Below are 20,170 nucleotides of genomic sequence, written 5' to 3'. Positions count from 1 at the left end.
CACTTTTACCTAAAGTAATGCAGTTTACAACACTAAGTTCACATCCACTGCTTTTACTTACACCTCTTTAGCCCTTGGGGTTTTCTGGACTGAGTATTGAACCCAAGGGCACTATTGCACTGGACTAGGTCCCCAACCCTTTTTTTCTTTTATATTTTTAGACAGGGTCTTGCTAAGTTTCTTAGGTTCTCCCTAACTTGCTGAGGCTAGCCTTGAACTAGAGATCATCCTGTCTCAGCCTTTCAAGTCACTGCCATTATAAGCTTGCCCAACCATGCCAAGCCAAGGGCTAATTCTTAAAGGCAAAAGACCATCTTAAACATAATAATTCAAGTATTCAGAACAAAATCACATCTGTCTGTAAAGCCTATGGAAAATACAACAAAGAGATACAGAAGGAGGCTATGATGTGGGCCTGGAAACATTTTTATGTGTAATGAATGGAAGAAAGAATTCTGTGTTGAACCAGTGGAGAGGAACTAAAGTGAGATTGTGGGTGAGTTCATGCATATAGAGGAAAAAATGAGAAAAGCAAAATGTGTGTGATCTTTGAGAAGATAAAGTAATATCAATAAGTGGGTTAGATTTCTTTGCAAAAATAAACTACTTTTATTCAATATATAAAACCCAGGTAAGGCAATCATAAATGCAAAACTAATAGACACATATTATTTCTCATTTAAAAGTTCAAGAAATGAATTTACTGTGGCTCAGTGGTAGAGTGCTTGCCTAGCATGTGTGAGGCACTGGGTTCTATTCTCAGAACTGCACATAAATACATAAAATAAAGGTCTATCAACAATTAAAAATGAAAGAAAGAAAAGAATGGTATATTTTTATCACTTTGAAATCTGTCCATCTTATACATTAAGTATATTATTTTATAGGAAATGAAATCAAAATATAGGAAGTGTTCCTTTTTGTGGGGAATCTATAAGATAAATTGTATAATCAAATAATAGGTACCAATTTATATGTATGAGCTTGCAAATTCATACCTGTGGACCTTAAATAAGGGAGACAAGAATCAAAGCCACTTTGAAAAAATAGGAGGGCATTTGAAAAATAGAAAAAGTTTCTGTTAGATACTATATGCAAGCATTTTAAATATTGCAGGGCTCTAAGCTTTTAGAAATGTGATATTTTCATCCATGGAGGTGGAAGGTAACTTGCAGAGTCTTGGAAATTTGGAGTGTGTATACATGTGTGTCGTGCACTGGTAAAATTGAATTTTTAATCTTTTCTTCCATTTCAATTGAAACAGAAAATGTGAAAAAAAGGTCATTTGGTATCCAAGCTGATAATCACATTCACGATGACAGACACTTCACAAGTGAGTAGAGTTGACAGTAGGAGGAAAATAGGACCATAATTTCTAACACCACATCCAACGAATAGGGGAAGAAACCAATGGAAAACTGAAAACAGAGTTAACATTCTATTAGGTGAGACTATGTAAGGAGACACTGATAGTCTTTAAAATCTAGTTAAAGAAACCATTTTATAAATGTCTGTGTACTTTGTAGATTTATATGAAAACAGATATTTAACCAAAGTATGTGAATCAAAAAACACTAAATATGGGTAAGAAGATGCAGTTTGTGATTATTTATAAAAATCATTCTGCATTTATAATGAAATGATTGATGAGAATTTTATGAAGATAAAGCTAATCAATTGAAAGCATACATTATACCATGACTTGCCAAAGCTACAGCCTGGACCTGAAGAAATCCTGAGCCATGTTGGTGAAGCTGCTCACACAAGTACCGTCCAACTTAAGGAAAGCAGATGGCAACGAGCTGGGATTCCGTGAAGGAGTGGTGGGGTCACTGCCTCCCCATCACTCACCAAGGTTTTCTACTGGCATGATATGGAATAGGTTGCCCTCATTTACACTAAGGGAAAACACTGCTCCTTAACTCTTTAGGGAATAAAAAAACCCACTCACATACTAAGTTCATAATTTTTGATTGGAAAGAAAAATAAAAATATTCAGAACAGAAACAGATCAAAAGAACTTTTACTCCCCAACTGCAGGCCAAAGCACATCACTACCCAGGCAACACTGATAAACAAACATGTCCTGTCCCTTTTTAAAACCATCCCTGTCCCACATGGGGTCACAACCAAGGCCCATCATGAGAGCTCTCACTCAACTGAAATGTTTCCAAGAAAGTAACTAGAGAAGAGGGCACTCTGTTAAGGTCAGTGACACAAACAGGCACCCACCATTGGTTTTCCTCAACTCCTCCACAAGGCAGCGGGCTTCCTCTTGAACATGGTCCTCCTTGCTTCTCTTCCCCATCCCAAAATTCCTCAGGGTCATGAGAGAGAAGCGTCTTATCTCCTTCCATGTCTTTCCATTGCTAAAAACAATACCTACAAGTAGAGGAAAGAGATTAGAAGGGAGATCCAACAAGGCAGGAAAGCTACTGGGGGACACCACAGGGATGGCCAAGCTCTGCCTCAGGAGCCCTTCTGGTCTCTTTTCTTCACTCTGCTCATCCCAATGACCACTGCACAACACACACACACACGTGCACTTACCAAAGTTTTTCTTACTTCTTTTTAAAATTGGGATAGAGTCTCTTCCAGCAAATTCCTCCCCATGATCAACCAAGGCTTCCTTCACAGCTTCATATCCATGCAATACCACAATGGGCTTCATGCCCAAATACAGGGTGAACACATGGCCATAGACTTTTGACAACTGGAAATGGGAAAAAATGCAAATATTAGCAAACCAAATCACTACCTAAACCATGCATCATGCTGATTCTGGCTGATATTATCATCATCATTTTATGGTTTTATTCTACCACACAGAGATGGAAATATTTCTGCATTTCATATGTAAATGATTGATTTCTGCCATTGATGGATAGCTTCTGATGTGCCATATAATTTCAAGGCTTTTCAGACACAGATTAAAATTAATTCTCACATCAATGCATTCAGCAGTCTTATTTGCCCTGTTTCATTAACAATGAAAATGAGATCAGGCGACGACGGACCACGGCAGGGCGCGTCTCCACGGTGACTTGGCGGCCGGGTGTGGAGTTCTGCCAGCAATAGGGAACCCAGCAAGAAGGCGCGCCAGTGAAGGGAGGAGATAGGAGGGTAGAAGGAACTGGAGATTGAACCTAAGGTCTCATACATGCTAGGCAAGTGTTCTACCACTTAACAACCTAAGGTCTCATGCATGTTAGTGTAGGTATCATCTCAGTATGTTGCCTCAAGTTGGTCTCAAATTCCTGGGCTCCAAGCGGTATTACAAGGAGAGGAGGAGTTCACAGTGGATACCTTTGAGACTAGCGCACTAAAGAAAAGCCTTATTAGAGACTGCCAATAGGTGGAATCCCTCCAGCCAAGCCCACACTGACCCTTGGGCCGAGTACGGGATTTCAGAAGGGGAAGGAAGCAGTACAGTCCCGTCCCATCCCCCACAGCGGACACTCCATCCAGGCAGTCAGCAGCCACCATCTGGGAAAGCTGAAGGATACACCACCACTCTCCAACAGCTTGCAACATCAAAACAGCCAGCAGCAGGACCCCGGAGATCCAGGCCGACTGATTCGCGTGGCCTGCCCCGTGGCTACAGAAGGCGTGGCGCCTCAGAGAAGCCATTAATTAGCAAGCAGGGAGGTTAGGGCCTGCCATTAGGTGGAATCCCGCCAGCCAATCCCACACGGACCCTTGGGCCGAGTACGGGATTTCAGAAGGGGAAGGAAGCAGTACAGTCCTGTCCCATCCCCCACAGCGGACACTCCATCCAGGCAGTCAGCAGCCACCATCTGGGAAAGCTGAAAGATACACCACCACTCTCCGATAGATTGCAACATCAAAACAGGTTTGTGGGGGCTCACGCCAGGGGTACATTGGCAGCCCTTAGTGCTGAGTTCCTGCTTTGAGACAGAGGAGAGAAGCAGTCCAGCCTGGTTCCAGACACCAGTCGGACCACAGTGGAGGACAGCAGCCGCCATTTCAGAGAGATGATGTAATCATCCCCATGTTCTACTGATCTCAGCTCATTCAGCTACGGAACAGGTGATTTCAGGCTGGTAGTTGCCTGTGTCTAGCAGACAGATTTATTGCTCATGCTCTGGACTGGGGATCTTGTGGAGAATATTCCTAGAGGCTCGTGCCGGGCAAGGCGTGCGCCGGGCACTGAGCAGCTGGATTCTGGTTCCCGGGGCTAACCTGGCGCAGGTCTAAGGAAACTGCGGAGACTGCCGGTAGAGGCTAGCTCCAAATGGAGCGTGCGCTGAGCTTGGGGCGACTGGGTTCTGACTCCCGGAACAGTTTTGGCCTGGGGCTGGGGAACCCGTGGGGGTCGCTCGATGGAGCCACCTCCCAGTGGAGAGTGTATCCGGATCGGAGAGGCGGGGTTCCGGCTACCTAAGCTGCTTTGGCCCAAGGCTAGGGAACCGGCGGTGACTGCTTCTCAATCAGAGTCCTGCTAGGTGCTGTGGGGCAGAGTGGAACTTCCACCTGCCCCCAGAGCAGGCCAAGTGACCCGCCGGCGTGGTATCATGACACCCCAAACGCAGCTGGAGCTGAAGAGAGCAGCCGCCCACACCTAGAATAGGACCAGCGACCCCGAGGCGCGGTAGTCAAGTTACCTCATTTGGAGTAGGGGCTGTGCGGAGCTGCTATCTGAGCAAACAGGGCAGGCAGACCTGCCGCCCACTGGCAAGTCAGGCCAGGTAGCTTGCCAGCGTGGGGGACACGTAACACCGAGGCAGTCGCGTCACACTGGTTGGAGTGGGGGTGGAGCAGGGTCGCCGCCTGAGTTCGGAGGGGGCTCAGCGGCCTGTTGGAGAGGTAGTCAGGTACCCCTATTGGGAGTGGGTGCTGTGCAGAACTGCGACCCACCGGCCTAGAGGTCTGCCAGCGTGGTAGACACGTCACACCAATTGGAGTGGGGACCCAGCAGAGCCTCCACCCACATCCAGATCAGGACCTGCGACCCCAGGGCGTGGTAGTTACGTTACCACAATTGGAGTGGGGGCAGAGCAAAGCCGCCTCCCGTGCCCGCAGGGGGGGCAGACCTGCGACTGATCAGCGTGGTAGACAGACCACCATAATTAGTGGAGGAGCACAGCCACTACCCGCCCTGCAAGGGAGACTTTCCAACTATACAAGAGCAACATAAATAAATAGGGGGTTAATTTCAAAACCACAACAGTTGCACCAAGCAGAAAGAAACGCGAGCAGTATGAAAAGACAAGGAAAGAAAGGACCACAAGCAATGCAGGTCAACTCAACTTTAGAAGAGGTAATAGCTGCAACAGATGGAATATCAGATAAAGAGTTCAGGATATATATGCTTCAGATGATCTGGAGTCTCAAGGAAGACATGAGACAGCAAAATCAGACAATGAAAGATCACATTGACAAACAAATCCAGGAAGTAAAAGATCAATTTCACAGGGAGATAGAGGTAATAAAAAACAAACAAATAGAAATTCTAGAAATGCAGGAAACAATAAACCAACTTAAAAACTCAATTGAGAATACTACCAGCAGAGTAGATCACTTAGAAGAGAGAACATCAGACAATGAAGACAAAGTATTTCAACTGGAAAAGAACATAGACAGCTCAGCAAGTCTGCTAAGAAACCAAGAGCAGAACATCCAAGAATTATGGGACAATATCAAAAGACCAAATTTAAGAGTCATTGGGATACAGGAAGGCACAGAGCTCTATTCCAAAGGAATAAACAGTCTATTCAGTGAAATAATACGAGAAAACTTCCCAGAATTGAAGAATGAGACAGAATCCCAAATCCTAGAAGCCTACAGGACGCTGAATGTTCAAAATCATAAGAGATCCACACCTAGACACATTATAATGAAGATGTCCAACATACAGAATAAGGAGAGAATTTTAAAAGCTGCAAGAGAAAGAAAGCAGATTACATTTAGGGGTAAACCAATCAGGATAACAGCTGATCTCTCAACACAGACTCTGAAAGCTAGAAGATCCTGGAATAACATATTTCAAACACTGAAAGACAATGGGCTCCAACCAAGAATCGTGTATCCGGCGAAATTAAGCTTCAGGTTAGAAGATGAAATTAAAACCTTCCACGATAAACAAAAGTTAAAAGAATTCGCAGCTAGAAAACCATCTCTTCAAAAAATCCTTGGCAAAACATTACAGGAAGAGGAAATGGAAAATAACATTGAAAACCAACAATGGGAGGTAGGACAGTAAAGGGGGGAAAGTAGTCAAAGAGGATAACAAATCAGGTTTAGTAACATCAATAAACAAATATGGATAGAAGAACAAACCATATCTCAATAATAACCCTAAATGTGAATGGCTTAAACTCACCAATTAAGAGACACAGGCTAGTAGAATGGATCACAAAACAAGACCCAACAATATGCTGTCTACAGGAGACGCATTTGATAGGAAAAGATATACATAGTCTGAAGGTGAAAGGTTGGGAAAAATCATATCACTCATATGGACCGTGGAAACAAGCAGGAGTGTCCATACTCATATCTAATAAAATAGATTTCAAGCCAAAGCTAATCAAAAGGGATAAAGAAGGACACTTCATACTGCTCAAGGGAACCATACACCAACAAGACATAACAATCATAAATATATATGCCCCAAACAACGGTGCTGCTATGTTCATCAAGCAAACTCTTCTCAAGTTCAAGAGTCTAATAGACCACCATACAATAATCATGGGAGACTTCAACACACCTCTCTCACCACTGGACAGATCTTCCAAACAAAAGTTAAATAAGGAAACTATAGAACTCAATAACACAATTAACAACCTAGACTTAATTGACATATATAGACTATACCACCCAACATCAAGTAGCTACACTTTTTCTCAGCAGCACATGGAACCTTCTCAAAAATAGACCATATACTATGTCACAGGGCAACTCTTAGACAATACAAAGGGGTAGAGATAATACCATGCATCTTATCTGATCATAATGGAATGAAACTGAAAATCAATGATAAAAGAAGAAAGGAAAAATCAAGCATCACCTGGAGAATGAACAATAGCTTGCTGAGTGATCAATGGGTTTTAGAAGACATCAAGGAGGAAATTAAAAACTTCCTAGAGTTAAATGAAAACACAGACACAACATATCGGAATCTATGGGACACATTGAAAGCAGTTCTAAGAGGAAAATTCATTGCTTGGAGTTCATTCCTCAAAAAAAGAAAAAACCAACAAATAAATGATCTCATACTTCATCTCAAAATCCTAGAAAAAGAAGAGCAAAACAACAGCAGAAGAAGTAGAAGGCAAGAAATAATTAAAATCAGAGCTGAAATTAATTAAATTGAAACAAAAGAAACAATTCAAAAAATTGACAAAACTAAAAGCTGGTTCTTTGAAAAAATAAATAAAATTGACAGACCCTTAGCCATGCTAACGAAGAGAAGAAGAGAGAGAACCCAAATTACTAGCATACGGGATGAAAAAGGCAATATCACAACAGACACTTCAGAAATACAGAAGATAATCAGAAATTACTTTGAATCCTTATACTCCAATAAAATAGAATATAGTGAAGGCATAGATAAATTCCTTGAGTCTTATGATCTGCCCAGATTGAACCAGGAGGATATAGACAACCTAAACAGACCAATAACAATAGAGGAAACAGAAGAAACCATCAAAAGACTACCAACTAAGAAAAGCCCAGGACCGGATGGGTATACAGCAGAGTTTTACAAAACCTTTAAAGAGGAACTAACACCAATACTTTTCAAGCTATTTCAGGAAATAGAAAAAGAGGGAGAACTTCCAAATTCATTCTACGAGGCCAACATCACCCTGATTCCGAAACCAGACAAAGACACTTCAAAGAAAGAAAACTACAGACCAATATCTCTAATGAACCTTGACGCAAAAATCCTCAATAAAATTCTGGCGAATCGGATTCAAATACATATCAAAAAAATTATACATCATGATCAAGTAGGATTCATCCCTGGGATGCAAGGCTGGTTTAATATACGGAAATCAATAAATGTTATTCACCACATCAATAGACTTAAAAATAAGAACCATATGATCATCTCAATAGATGCAGAAAAAGCATTCAAAAAAGTACAGCATCCCTTTATGTTCAAAACACTAGAAAAATTAGGGATAACAGGATCATACCTCAACATTGTGAAAGCAATCTATGATAAGCCACAGGCCAGCATCATTCTGAATGGAGAAAAATTGAAGGCATTCCCTCTAAGATCTGGTACAAGACAGGGATGCCCTCTCTCACCACTTCTGGTCAACATAGTCCTCGAAACACTGGCCAGAGCAATTAGACAGAGGAAAGAAATTAAAGGCATAAAAATAGGAAAATAAGAACTTAAATTATCACTATTTGCAGATGATATATTTCTATACCTAGCAGACCCAAAAGGGTCTACAAAGAAGCTATTAGAACTAATAAATGAATTCAGCAAAGTGGCAGGATATAAGATCAACACGCATAAATCAAAGGCATTCCTGTATATCAGTGACAAACCCTCTGAAACGGAAATGAGGACAACTACTCCATTCACAATATCCCCCCAAAAAATAAAATACTTGGGAATCAACCTAACAAAAGAGGTGAAAGATTTATACAATGAAAATTACAGAACCCTAAAGAAAGATATAGAAGAAGACCTTAGAAGATGGAAAAATATACCCTGCTCATGGATAGGCAGAACTAACATCATCAAAATGGCGATATTACCAAAAGTTCTGTATAAGTTCAATGCAATGCCAATCAAAATCTCAACAGCATTTCTTGTAGAAATAGATAAAAGAATCATGAAATTCATATGGAATAATAAAAGACCCAGAATAGCAAAAACAATGCTAAGCAGGAAGTGTGAATCAGGCGGTATAGCGATACCAGACTTCAAACTATACTACAGAGCAATAGTAACTAAAACAGCATGGTACTGCTACCAAAACAGGCGGGTGGACCAATGGTACAGAATAGAGGACACAGTAACCAACCCACAAAACTACAACTATCTTATATTTGATAAAGGGGCTAAAAGCATGCAATGGAGGAAGGATAGCATCTTCAACAAATCATGCTGGGAAAACTGGAAATCCATTTGCATCAAAATGAACCTGAATCCCTATCTCTCGCCATGCACAAAAGTTAACTCAAAATGGATCAAGGAGCTTGATATTAAATCAGAGACACGGCATCTGATAGAAGAAAAAGTAGGGTATGATCTACATACTGTGGGATAGGGCTCCAAATTCCTCAATAGGACACCCATAGCGCAAAAGTTAACAACTAGAATCAACAAATGGGACTTACTCAAACTAAAAAGTTTTTTCTCAGCAAAAGAAACAATAAGAGAGATAAATAGGGAGCCTACATCCTGGGAACAAATCTTTACTCCACACACTTCAGATAGAGCCCTAATAACCAGAATATACAAAGAACTCAAAAAATTAGACAATAAGATAACAAATAACCCAATCAATAAATGGGCCAAGGACCTGAACAGACACTTCTCAGAGGAGGACATACAATCAATCAATAAGTACATGAAAAAATGCTCACCATCTCTAGCAGTCAGAGAAATGCAAATCAAAACTACCCTAAGATACCATCTCACCCCAGTAAGATTGGCAGCCATTAGAAAGTCAAACAACAATAAGTGCTAGAGAGGATGCGGGGAAAAGGGCACTCTTGTTCATTGCTGGTGGGACTGCAAATTGGTGCAGCCAATTTGGAAAGCAGTATGGAGATTTCTTGGAAAGCTGGGAATGGAACCACCATTTGACCCAGCTATTCCCCTTCTCGGTCTATTCCCTAAAGACCTAATAAGAGCATGCTACAGGGACACTGCTACATCGATGTTCATAGCAGCACAATTCACGATAGCAAGATTGTGGAATCAGCCTAGATGCCCTTCAATAGATGAATGGATTAAAAAAATGTGGCATTTATACACAATGGAGTATTACTCTGCATTTAAAAATGACAAAATCATAGAATTTGGAGGGAAATGGATGGCATTAGAGCAGATTATGCTAAGTGAAGCTAGTCAATCTTTAAAAAATAAATACCAAATGACCCCTTTGATATAAGGGGAGTAAACAAGGACAGGGTAGGGACGAAAGTTTGAGAAGAAGATTTACATTAAACAGGGATGAGAGGTGGGAGGGAAAGGGAGTGAGAAGGGAAACCGCATGGAAATGGAAGGCGATCCTCAGGGTTATACAAAATGATATATAAGAGGAAAGGAGGGGTAAGACAAGATAATACAAATCGAAGAAATGATTTACAGTAGAAGGGGTAGAGAGAGAAAAGGGGAGGGGAGGGGAGGGGGGATAGTAGAGAATAGGACAGACAGCAGAATACATCAGACCCTAAAAAGGCAATTTGTCAATCAATGGAAGGGTAACTGATGTGATACAGCAATCTGTATACGGGGTAAAATTGGGAGTTCATAACCCACTTGAATCAAACTGTGAAATATGATGTATTAAGAACTATGTAATGTTTTGAACGACCAACAATAAAAAAAATTAAAACAAAAAAAGAAAATGAGATCAGAGAATTCCAAATTCATTTCAAGGGTTCCACAGCTAAGATAAGAGAACAAAATTGGAACATCACTGAATCAACATTTGATGCTCGAGCACTTTATCGAACTCCTGTGCCCACCTTGGAATCAATACCCAAGAGACTGCTCAGGATCACCTACAAAGCTCTTTGCAGAAGATGCTGATAGCCCTATGGTGAACCCTAGAAAGTGGTATTTTTAAGTTAGTTCGCTTGATCCTAATGCCCAGCCATGGTTGGGGTCTGAAGCTTATACACAGAGTACGCACTACAGAGGCAGAACAAAGACATGAGTATCCACTGGAAGAACCATTTCTTCTACCCTTCTCCATTCCCAGCCCCAGGCAAAGAATTTCTGCAGCAACCAAAAGATTCTGATATCATCAATTGGACACTGACTCATTGTGTCTCTTTCATTCCTGTTGCTATATCCGACCTCATGATATTGCAAAAACCTTTACACTATTTCTTTGCTTTCAGGTATAATTGTTGATTCTGCAGAGAAGTTCTATACTCATAGCAATCCTGTGTAAAACATGGAGCTAATATGGCACATGACATCAAGGTTTACAGGGAGTATTTTCATCTGTTAAAAGAGTATTCCTCCAGAAGTACACTATCTTTAAAAACAGCAATCAACTGACTTGCCATCACAAGCCACTGAAGGAGCACAAAGCATACTTACATGCCTTAAGGATTTGCTGATGTCCTTAACATCTATCTGCAGGATATTTCCAATAATTGGAAGAGGAGTTGGCCCAGGAGGGAGCTTCCCCCTCCTTGATCTGTGTCTCAAGAGTGAGAGGAGAAGCAGACAGGAGACACCAAGAATCAGGGCCACCACTGGATCCATTGGAGTCTTCTCTTCCTACTGAGATAACTGTGACCTTGCTATACAAATTTTATAGTCTCCTGCTAATCCAATATGTAACTCTTTGACACATAAACAAACAGTAAGCTGAGTGGACTTTCATCTCTCTAGAGGAGGCTTTCTTCCAACAACAGATAAAACAGAAAATATTGATATTTCTTGTTTTCTAGGAAGCACCCTGGAGATTATGATTTAAATGTACTAGGTTGCTGTCCAGTTATCAGCTAGTAGAAAAAAGAAAGAACAAATATTTTCATGTGCTGTTATGATTGATAAATACTTAAGCTAATAATTTTGTGCAAGAAAATTACTTGTCATGCTAAATTGACACACTTCAGGCCAATTCGGAATCTATGACTTTGAGGAATTCAGTATATTCCATGACTTGTATGTTTTGAAAACATACAGTTGGAGATGCAGTGTCCAGGATAGGACAAGGACACAGAGACTGCTCGTGGTAGACCTGAGCCTAGGAACTACCATCAGTGCATCTTGCACCCTTCCCCACAAGGAGAAACTCACTTCTTATACACTGGTGGTAGGAATTAAAATTAGTAAGGTCATTATACAGAACAGTATAGAGGTTTCTCAAAGCACAAACCAAAAAAAAAAAAAATACTTGATCTATTCCTATAAAATGTAGATATCTCACCTGTGAGTAAACATAAAAGGAAATGAAATCAGCATATGAAGAGATGTTTATAACATGCTCATGTTTATTATGGGACTACCTGCAATAGCTAAGATAAGAAATCAATTTAGACGCCCACTGTCAGATAACAGATAAGGAAAATATGGCATAGATACACATTCTAATATTATAGAGACATAAAACAGAATGAAATAGTGTCCTTTGCAGCACAATAGATGGAAGAGGGAAGGCATTTTATTCTCTGAAATAACTAGACAAAGAAAGATAAGGACTTCATGTTTTCTCATGTGTGGAAGATAAAGAAAATTGACTGGAAATTAGGATCCTAGTTAATTGAGGCTGCCAAATGAATGGGAGAAGGGTTGATAAGAACACACTGCATTTAATCAAAACACCCTGAATGTGTGCATAGAAATATCACAATGAAACCCATTAAGATGGACCACCAATATGTTAATCAAAGAGAAAAAAGAAAAAAGACATTCACTTCTACAGTGTTCACCAATATTTCCCAATTGTGCAACAAGGTTCAGTATTTCATGATTCCTCATAATCACTGACTTTCAAAGTAAACATGAATTTTGTTAATAATTATACAAATGATTGACTAAATAGGGATCAAAACAGTTCAGTTTTATAACCTGCAGAATATGGCATGATCCCAAGTCATGGCAGGGGATGACTACCTGCAAGGCAAAACAAGTAGTAGTCTGTTGCTTGACCCGCAGAGCTCTGAACTCTGAAAAGAAACTGATTGACTTATTTTGGGTAAAAATCACCTCAGTTGCTTTTGTCCCAGGAATCACTTTATTCCTAAGAGATGTGTGTCCCTGATCATCCCTTCTTCTCCTGTTGACCTGAGAATACTGCCTGGTCCTTTCCTTTGATAGATGAAAGAATATAAAATAATTAAAAAATACACGAGTTTTCTGAGATCAAGTGTGTGAACTTTACTTTTAAGCAATGAGGAACAATCACTGACCAAGTGAGATGAAGTGTCACTAATGCAGCAGTGCAAGATCTTCTCTCAGAATCCTGGTTTTCCAGCTCCCCAGTGATTTCCTACTTCCCATGGCACAGAATTCTCATCCCAGTCCAAATACTCAGGAGGGTATCAGCAGGAAGCCCTCAAGATTCACAGTATACAAACCTCAACTTTGCCAGAATTGTGGATTAGAATGTTGTTCTTTTTAATTAACAAAATTTAACTTCTAAAGAAGTTTAGTAACAGCAAACCTAAATGTAAAGTTCCTAGGCACACCCTGCTCACGTCCACTCACAGCTCCTCCCACAATTAGTGAGCCTCAGGAGGGTGGTTCATTAGATACAGTCAAACCAACATAGACACTCACAGATCATAGACTACTTAGGGTTGACTCTTGGTCCTGCAGATTCTGTGGGGTTTGACTAATGTACACTAACATGTAACCACTAGTGTACTGTCATGCAGATTACATTCGCTGTCCTAAAAGTCCTCTTGGCTCTCTCTATTCATCCCTTCCTAGCCTACAAGCTCTTGGCAACAAATGGTCATTTCAGTCTTACCCTAATGTTGCATTTTCCAGAATGTTACATATTTGGAATCCTACAATATGCAGCCTTTTTTGTTTGGATTCTTTCAATTACTAATATGCAAAGAATCCTTCATGGGATTTTCATGCTTTCAGAATTCATTTCCCTTTAACACAAATAAGATTGTATTGTAAATTTACCACCATTTGTTTGTACATCAATCTATTGAAAGACTTCTTGCTGACTTCTGCTTTTTGTCAGTGATGAATCAAAATGCTATATATACACATTTGCAGATTGTTGTGAGAACCCAAGTCTTCAATTCATTTGGATAATTACAGAGAGCACAACTGCTGGATCACATGGTAGATGTGACTACTAAAATGTCTTTCAAAGTCTCATCACCATGGCTGGAGGAGGTGGGTCACTGGTGATGTGTCCTGGAATCATGAGCTGAGCAACTTTCCTCCATTGGACCCTTCCCCCATCATGTGCTGCCTTGGCAAGACTCAAAGTAATGCAGTCAGCCATCTATGGACTGGGACATCCAAAACTGTGAGCCCTAAATGAACTTTCCCTCTTCCAATTAGTTCATGTCAGCTATTTTGGTCACAGTGACACAAAAGTTAACTAAAACACACCAACAGTGATTAATAGTCCCCATTAAACTATATCCTTGCCAACTTTTTAGTTTGATCAGTGGTTTGGTTTTAGCCATTCCATGTGGAATCTCATCTTGTTTTCAGTTTGCATAGGGGATGGTGTATGATTGTTAAGCATTTTTTCACATGCTCATTTGCCTTTGAATGTCATCTTCGTTCAGATGTTCCTTCAGATGTTTTGCCCAATTCTACTTGGGTTGTTCAATTCCATAATATTCCATATAAAGTGTTCTTTGTATATTTAGAATAATGGTCCTTTCTCAGAGATGTCATTTACAAATGTTACTTCTAATGAATGGCTTGTCTTCTCATTTCTTTGGTTATATATTTTGCAAAATAGAAGTGTTCATTAATTAAAAGTAATTAAACAGTTCCTCCTTTTATGGACAGTGTTTCTATTGTGTTTTAAAAGCTATTTTCTGAAGAAGGGCATCTCGATTTTCTCCACATTTTATAGTTTTGTGCCTTATGTGTAGATTTACTATCCATCTATGGTGACTTATCCTTCCTGGTGTCTGTAAGGTCTCCATCTAGATTCACCATTTTATATGTGAATGTCCAGTTGTTCCAGCCACCCTTATTGAAAAAAATCTGTCTTTTCATTAAATTGCCTTTGGGTTTTGTTTTGTTTTGTTTTGTTTTGTTTTGTTGTTTGTTTCTTTGTTTTTGTGAAACCTCAGTTGATTGTATTTATATATCTTAAGCCTTCTGTTCTGTTCATCAATTGTCTACTCTTACACCAATATCATACTGTTGGTCTCTGGGATCTGCACCCAACTTTCTTTCCTTTTCCTCTCTTGCTTCCACATATGAAAGAAAACATACAACCTTTAACCTCCTGACTTTGACTCATTCTGCTTCACATAATGATCTCTAGTTCCATCCACTTTTCTTCAAATGACATAATTCCAGTTTTCTTTATGACTGAATAAAAGTCCATTGTGTATAATATACATATCATATACATTTGTATATAAAATGCCACATTTTCTTTATCCATTTATCCACTGATGAACACCTGTGCTTGTTCCATAGTTTGACTATTATAAGTTTTGTTGCTATAAACATGGGTATGCATATATAACTGTAGCATTATGACCTTAATTCTTCAGTATAAATACTGAGAAATGGTATAGCTGGGTCATATGATTGCTCCATGTCTAGCCTTTTGAGAAAACACTATATGGATTTCCACAGTGGTTGTACTGATGATCTGTGTACTAATGATCTGTGTACTATGATCTGTGGGGCTATTTTAAACAATATATATATATATATATATATATATATATATACACACAAATATAATAGATAGATAGATATACATTCCTATTCATTCTTTTTTTAAGAGAGAGAATTTTTTAATATTTATTTTTTAGTTTTTCGGTGGACACAACATCTTTATTTTTTATTTTTATGTGGTGCTGAGGATCGAACCTAGTGCCCCGCACATGCCAGGCAAGCATGCTACCACTTGAGCCACATCCCCAGCCCTGCTATTCAATCTTTTTGCAAGGGATTGCATTTCTGTTCATTATATACCTATGAGAAAATGCTAACTAGATACATGTTCCCTTTCAGTAAATTATGCCTGAGAAATGTAAAAATGGTTGAATCAACTTATAATTTTTTCTGACAATGCCACTTGCTTCACATTCTGGTCAACATTTTATGTGTGTGTTTAAATTTTAATCATTCTGTTAGCTTATAACAATTATATCTTATGGAAATTTTAATTTGTATTTTCATAAACCCTAATGATGCTTAGCACTTTTTGAGATGTCCTTTGGCACTATCAACTCTTTTGTGAAAGACTATTGTATTTATATTTATAAATATCCACAATTAGTTTCCTTTGGTGTGTTTGGAGGCGGGGGGGGTCTAGGGATTGAAGCCAATGCCTTGTGCAGGCGAGACAATCACTCTAACATCTGAGCTCTATTCCCAGCCTGGTTTCCTTGTTTTTTTAACTTTATTTAGTTAATTATTTTTATGAGGTGCTGAGGATTGAACCCAGGGCCTCACACATGCTAGGCAAGCACTCTACCACTAAGCCACAACTTCATCATCCCCGGCTTCCTTTTTTAACAACCACATGTATTTAGAAAATGTTCTGGTATGTACAGAATTGTTTTACTTTGAAACATTTGAAATGGAAAAAGTGACATTATATGGATTTTTCTGGCAGAAATGCATAAGCTTAATTGAATAATTAGGCAACATCCAACAAGCTCAAAGGAAGGGGTGTTTTATAAACATTCGGTCTATGCTCTTAGATAGTCAGGTCATGGTAAATTGGAAATATTTTAGTATGTATTTCCTAAAAACAAGACAATTTTTCTATATAACAACAATCAAGCCACCAGAATTAAAAAATTAATATTGATGAACTGAGACTTTCTAAACCTTATTCTCTTTGGTGTTTTATCAATAAATCCCAGATTTTTTTTATATCCAATGAAAGTTCATTTCAGAATCCAAAATCACATGGTACAACTGTGTGTCATGTCTCTTTAGTTAACTTCAGTCTAGAACAATTCCTCAATCTTTCCTTGACTCCCATGACCTTGACAATCTAAGAGCCTAGACCCAATGTTTATAAAACACCCTTCCTTTGAGCTTGTTGGATGTTGCCTATCATTCAATTCAGCTTATGCATTTCTGCCACACAGGTCCACATAATGCCACTTTTTCTTCCCCTCTATAGGTGACAATTTTGATTAGTTTCATTACAAATGATGTTCATCTGATTACTAAGGACAGAGAGGGAGATCCAAGATGGTGAACTTGAGGGAGGCTGCAATCCTTGTTGCTCCGTGACTGGGGTTTAAGCAGAGGAAATACTGCTTCTCTGCAAGGCAGCCATTGCAGCCCACTGATTCCCTACTCTCTGCCCCCCGTTCATCTACCCAATTGGCCACACTCTACAAGCATGTTGCCTGCCTTTTGAGCACAAATCCTGACTGACCACTGCCTATCATCAGCCATTTGCCCACCTCTTGCCTGCTCATCACCCACCAACTGATCACCCACCGATCGCCTGCCATTAGCCTACAGATTGTCTGCTCCCCACTACCTCCTGATGCCTGGAAGTCCATTGTCACAGTACCCACAGGTTTGGTTACATGTGTCTCCTGCCATCTTGGGATACCCACCAAGGCCTGAAGGTTTGCCGCCACCACTGCCACCATCTCAGGGCATGGCCACCTCAGTTTAGGGATGCCAGCCAGGGCCAGGAGATATATTCTTGGGGTACCTGCTGGTCTTGTTGCACCTGAGATTTTTCTGCTGGTTGTGCTAGTGGCCACCACCTGGCTGCCTCTTTGCAGAGTCCCTCCTTTGTGTGAGCACATCCCTGGTGGTCTCTCTGAAAGTTGAAAAGGCATTGAGATCTTGGGACCACAGCAAGTCAGAGCCTAGGGAATCTGAAGCTCATCTTCATCAGATTTCATCTGGGTTTGTGTGGGCCAGTCTGGTTGTAGCAAGCCCGTGGAATGCCAAAGACTAGGAGCAGTTCCCCCAAGGAGAGCACAGGTTGGTGAAACTGGAAAAAAAAACTGGGCTGTCTCCAGCTCAGTGAGTACTGAAGTGCACAGGGATGGGGCTGTCTACAATGGGTTAGAAAACTGGAAGAGTGTGTGATAATCTTGCTATCAGCTCACTCACCCATCTGGTCTGGCAGCCACCAGATTGGAGCTACCATCAAACTTCACACAACCCTGGGGAGAAGGTAAGCTGAGAAAATTTTTGAAAGCCAATGGAAACTACCTTTCAATTTTCTATTGAGACATTCCTTTTTGTTTCTTTTCCCCCTCTCACAACTCTACCATCTTTGAGTCCATATATTTTTATGCATCAATTTATTGAAGAGTGGGATGTCTGAATTGTATATTGCAGTTTTGTTGTGATCCTTTTTTTCTTTTTTTTTAAATCTGCAATTAAAGTTCCATGGGAATGCATAAACCCTTTCTGAACACGCTCTAGTCCCACTTTGCTGGAGAAGGTCACAATTAGAAGGGTGCTTCCCAGAACACTAGCCAGAACAAAAACCAACAATAGTCCCTTTAATCAACACAGAAACTTATTCAATTCATATCATCTTTAGGGCCACTGGGCTGAAACTCACACCAACCAATGTGAGGGAGATACAATGTAGAACACCTATGTTCTAGAAGCGATTACTTGCAAAACCCTGGACACTTGAGACACCAAGTTTTCTGGGATTCGAATGCAATCTCAGTCCCTATCTTGAAGAATTATTTTCCTTAGAGCAAAGGAACATCTAGTCATAAAATGGGAGAGCCATCTGCCTTCAAACAAGTGTGGACTTTTAGAAATAAAGCTCGTTTTTATTATAATAATCAGCAAATATTAATTGTATAAAATAGTGGGTTTCCAACATACATATAAAGTACCTTGATAATATTTACCCTCCATAGTTCCTTCTTCTTCCCAGTTGTGTCCTTTCCCTTCCCTAATAACATCCCATAACTTCCATGTCATCTTTTTTATTTTTTATAGATTCCACATACAAGAGAAGACATGTAATATGTGTCTTTCTAAAGACTGGATCATTTTATTCAAAAGAAGATTCTCCAGTTCCATCATTTTTTCCCCAAATGTATGGAAGTCCATGGTTTCTATCTTCTTTTTGACTGAATAATTATCCATTGTGTTTTTATACCACATTTTCTTTATCTATTCATCTACTGATGGGTGTCTAGGCTAATTCCATAATGGCTATTGTGACTAGTTCCCCAATAAATGTGGGTATGCAAGTATCTCTATAGCATGCTGACTTTGACTCCTTTGATACACAGTCACACTGGTATAGCTGGCACCTACATCAGATCCACTTTCAAATTTTTAAGGAATATCCATTACTGTTTTCCACATTGGCTGGGCTTATGTATATTCCTACCATCAGTTTATAAAGTTTCATTTTTCCCTGCATCCTTTGCAAATTGTTTTTTCATTGATAATAACCATTCTACCGGGGTGAGATGAACTCTTAATTTTGTTTTTATTTCCATTTCTCCAGTGCTTAAAGATGCTGAACATTTTTTTAAAAATATGCATATTGGATATGTATACTTCTTTTGTAAAGAGATTGCTCAGCTCTTTTCATTCATTAATGAATTAATTAGTTATTTTCAGTATGTTTTTTAGTTCAATGATTATTCAGCAAGTACTCCTCCCTCAGATGAATAAGCTGGCTAATGTCTTCTCCCAGAGCTGTGGTTGTGGCTCAGAGGTAGCATGTAGGAGGCTGGATTGGATCCTCAGCATCACATAAAAATATGCAAATAAAATAAAGGCATCCTGTCCATCTACAACTACAAAAAAAATTTTAAATTTCTTCTCCCATGTGTAAATTGTCTCTCCACTTTCTTGATTGTTTTCTTTGCTTCCAGAAACTTTTGAATTTGATGTAAAACCATTCGTTAAGCCTTAGTATAATTTATTAAGATATTGGAGTAGTAAGCAGGAAATTGTGGCATCTTCCCACATATTAAAGTATTTCCACTACATTTTACTCAAGTAATTTAAAGTTTCAGGTCTTCCATTAAGGTCTTTGAATCCTATTTAGCTGACTTTTCTGCAGGGTGAGAGATAGGGATCCAGTTTCAATCTTTTCTATTTGAAGTCTGTCTGCCCCAGCAAACTTTACTGAAGAGGCTGTCATTTCTCCAATGTATAATATTAGCTGCTTTGTAGAAAATAAGATAACCATAGATGAGTGAGGTTATTCCTCATTCCTCTGTTGTATTCTATAGGTCTTTGTGTGTAGTTTTATGCCAATATAATGATGTCTTATCACAGTGTTTCTACAGTGTAATTTGAAGTCATAAATTTTGATGCCTCAAACATCCCTCCTTTTTCCCAGAATTCCAT

The 20,170-nt window shown here is 39.6% G+C and overlaps 1 protein-coding gene across 3 annotated transcripts in view; it reads right to left on the bottom strand.

Moving 5' to 3' along the window:
- LOC144254870 (cytochrome P450 2C18-like) overlaps positions 1-11,431 on the bottom strand; it is a 35,759-nt gene extending 24,328 nt beyond the window's left edge. For all 3 annotated transcript variants that reach the window (XM_077798585.1, XM_077798586.1, XM_077798587.1), the window contains exons 1-3: positions 11,264-11,431; positions 2,551-2,713; positions 2,233-2,382 (exon numbers count right to left, since the gene is read on the bottom strand). In XM_077798585.1, the coding sequence (XP_077654711.1) occupies positions 2,233-2,382; positions 2,551-2,713; positions 11,264-11,431 (481 nt within the window). The remainder of the gene's footprint in view (positions 1-2,232; positions 2,383-2,550; positions 2,714-11,263) is intronic.
- Between the last annotated feature and the right edge of the window lie 8,739 nt (positions 11,432-20,170).

Source organism: Urocitellus parryii, chromosome 5 (assembly GCF_045843805.1).
Source record: "Urocitellus parryii isolate mUroPar1 chromosome 5, mUroPar1.hap1, whole genome shotgun sequence".
Lineage (NCBI taxonomy): Eukaryota > Metazoa > Chordata > Mammalia > Rodentia > Sciuridae > Urocitellus > Urocitellus parryii.
The sequence above is the reverse complement of the archived record's forward strand: the minus strand, read 5'-3'. Positions and strand labels throughout refer to the sequence as shown.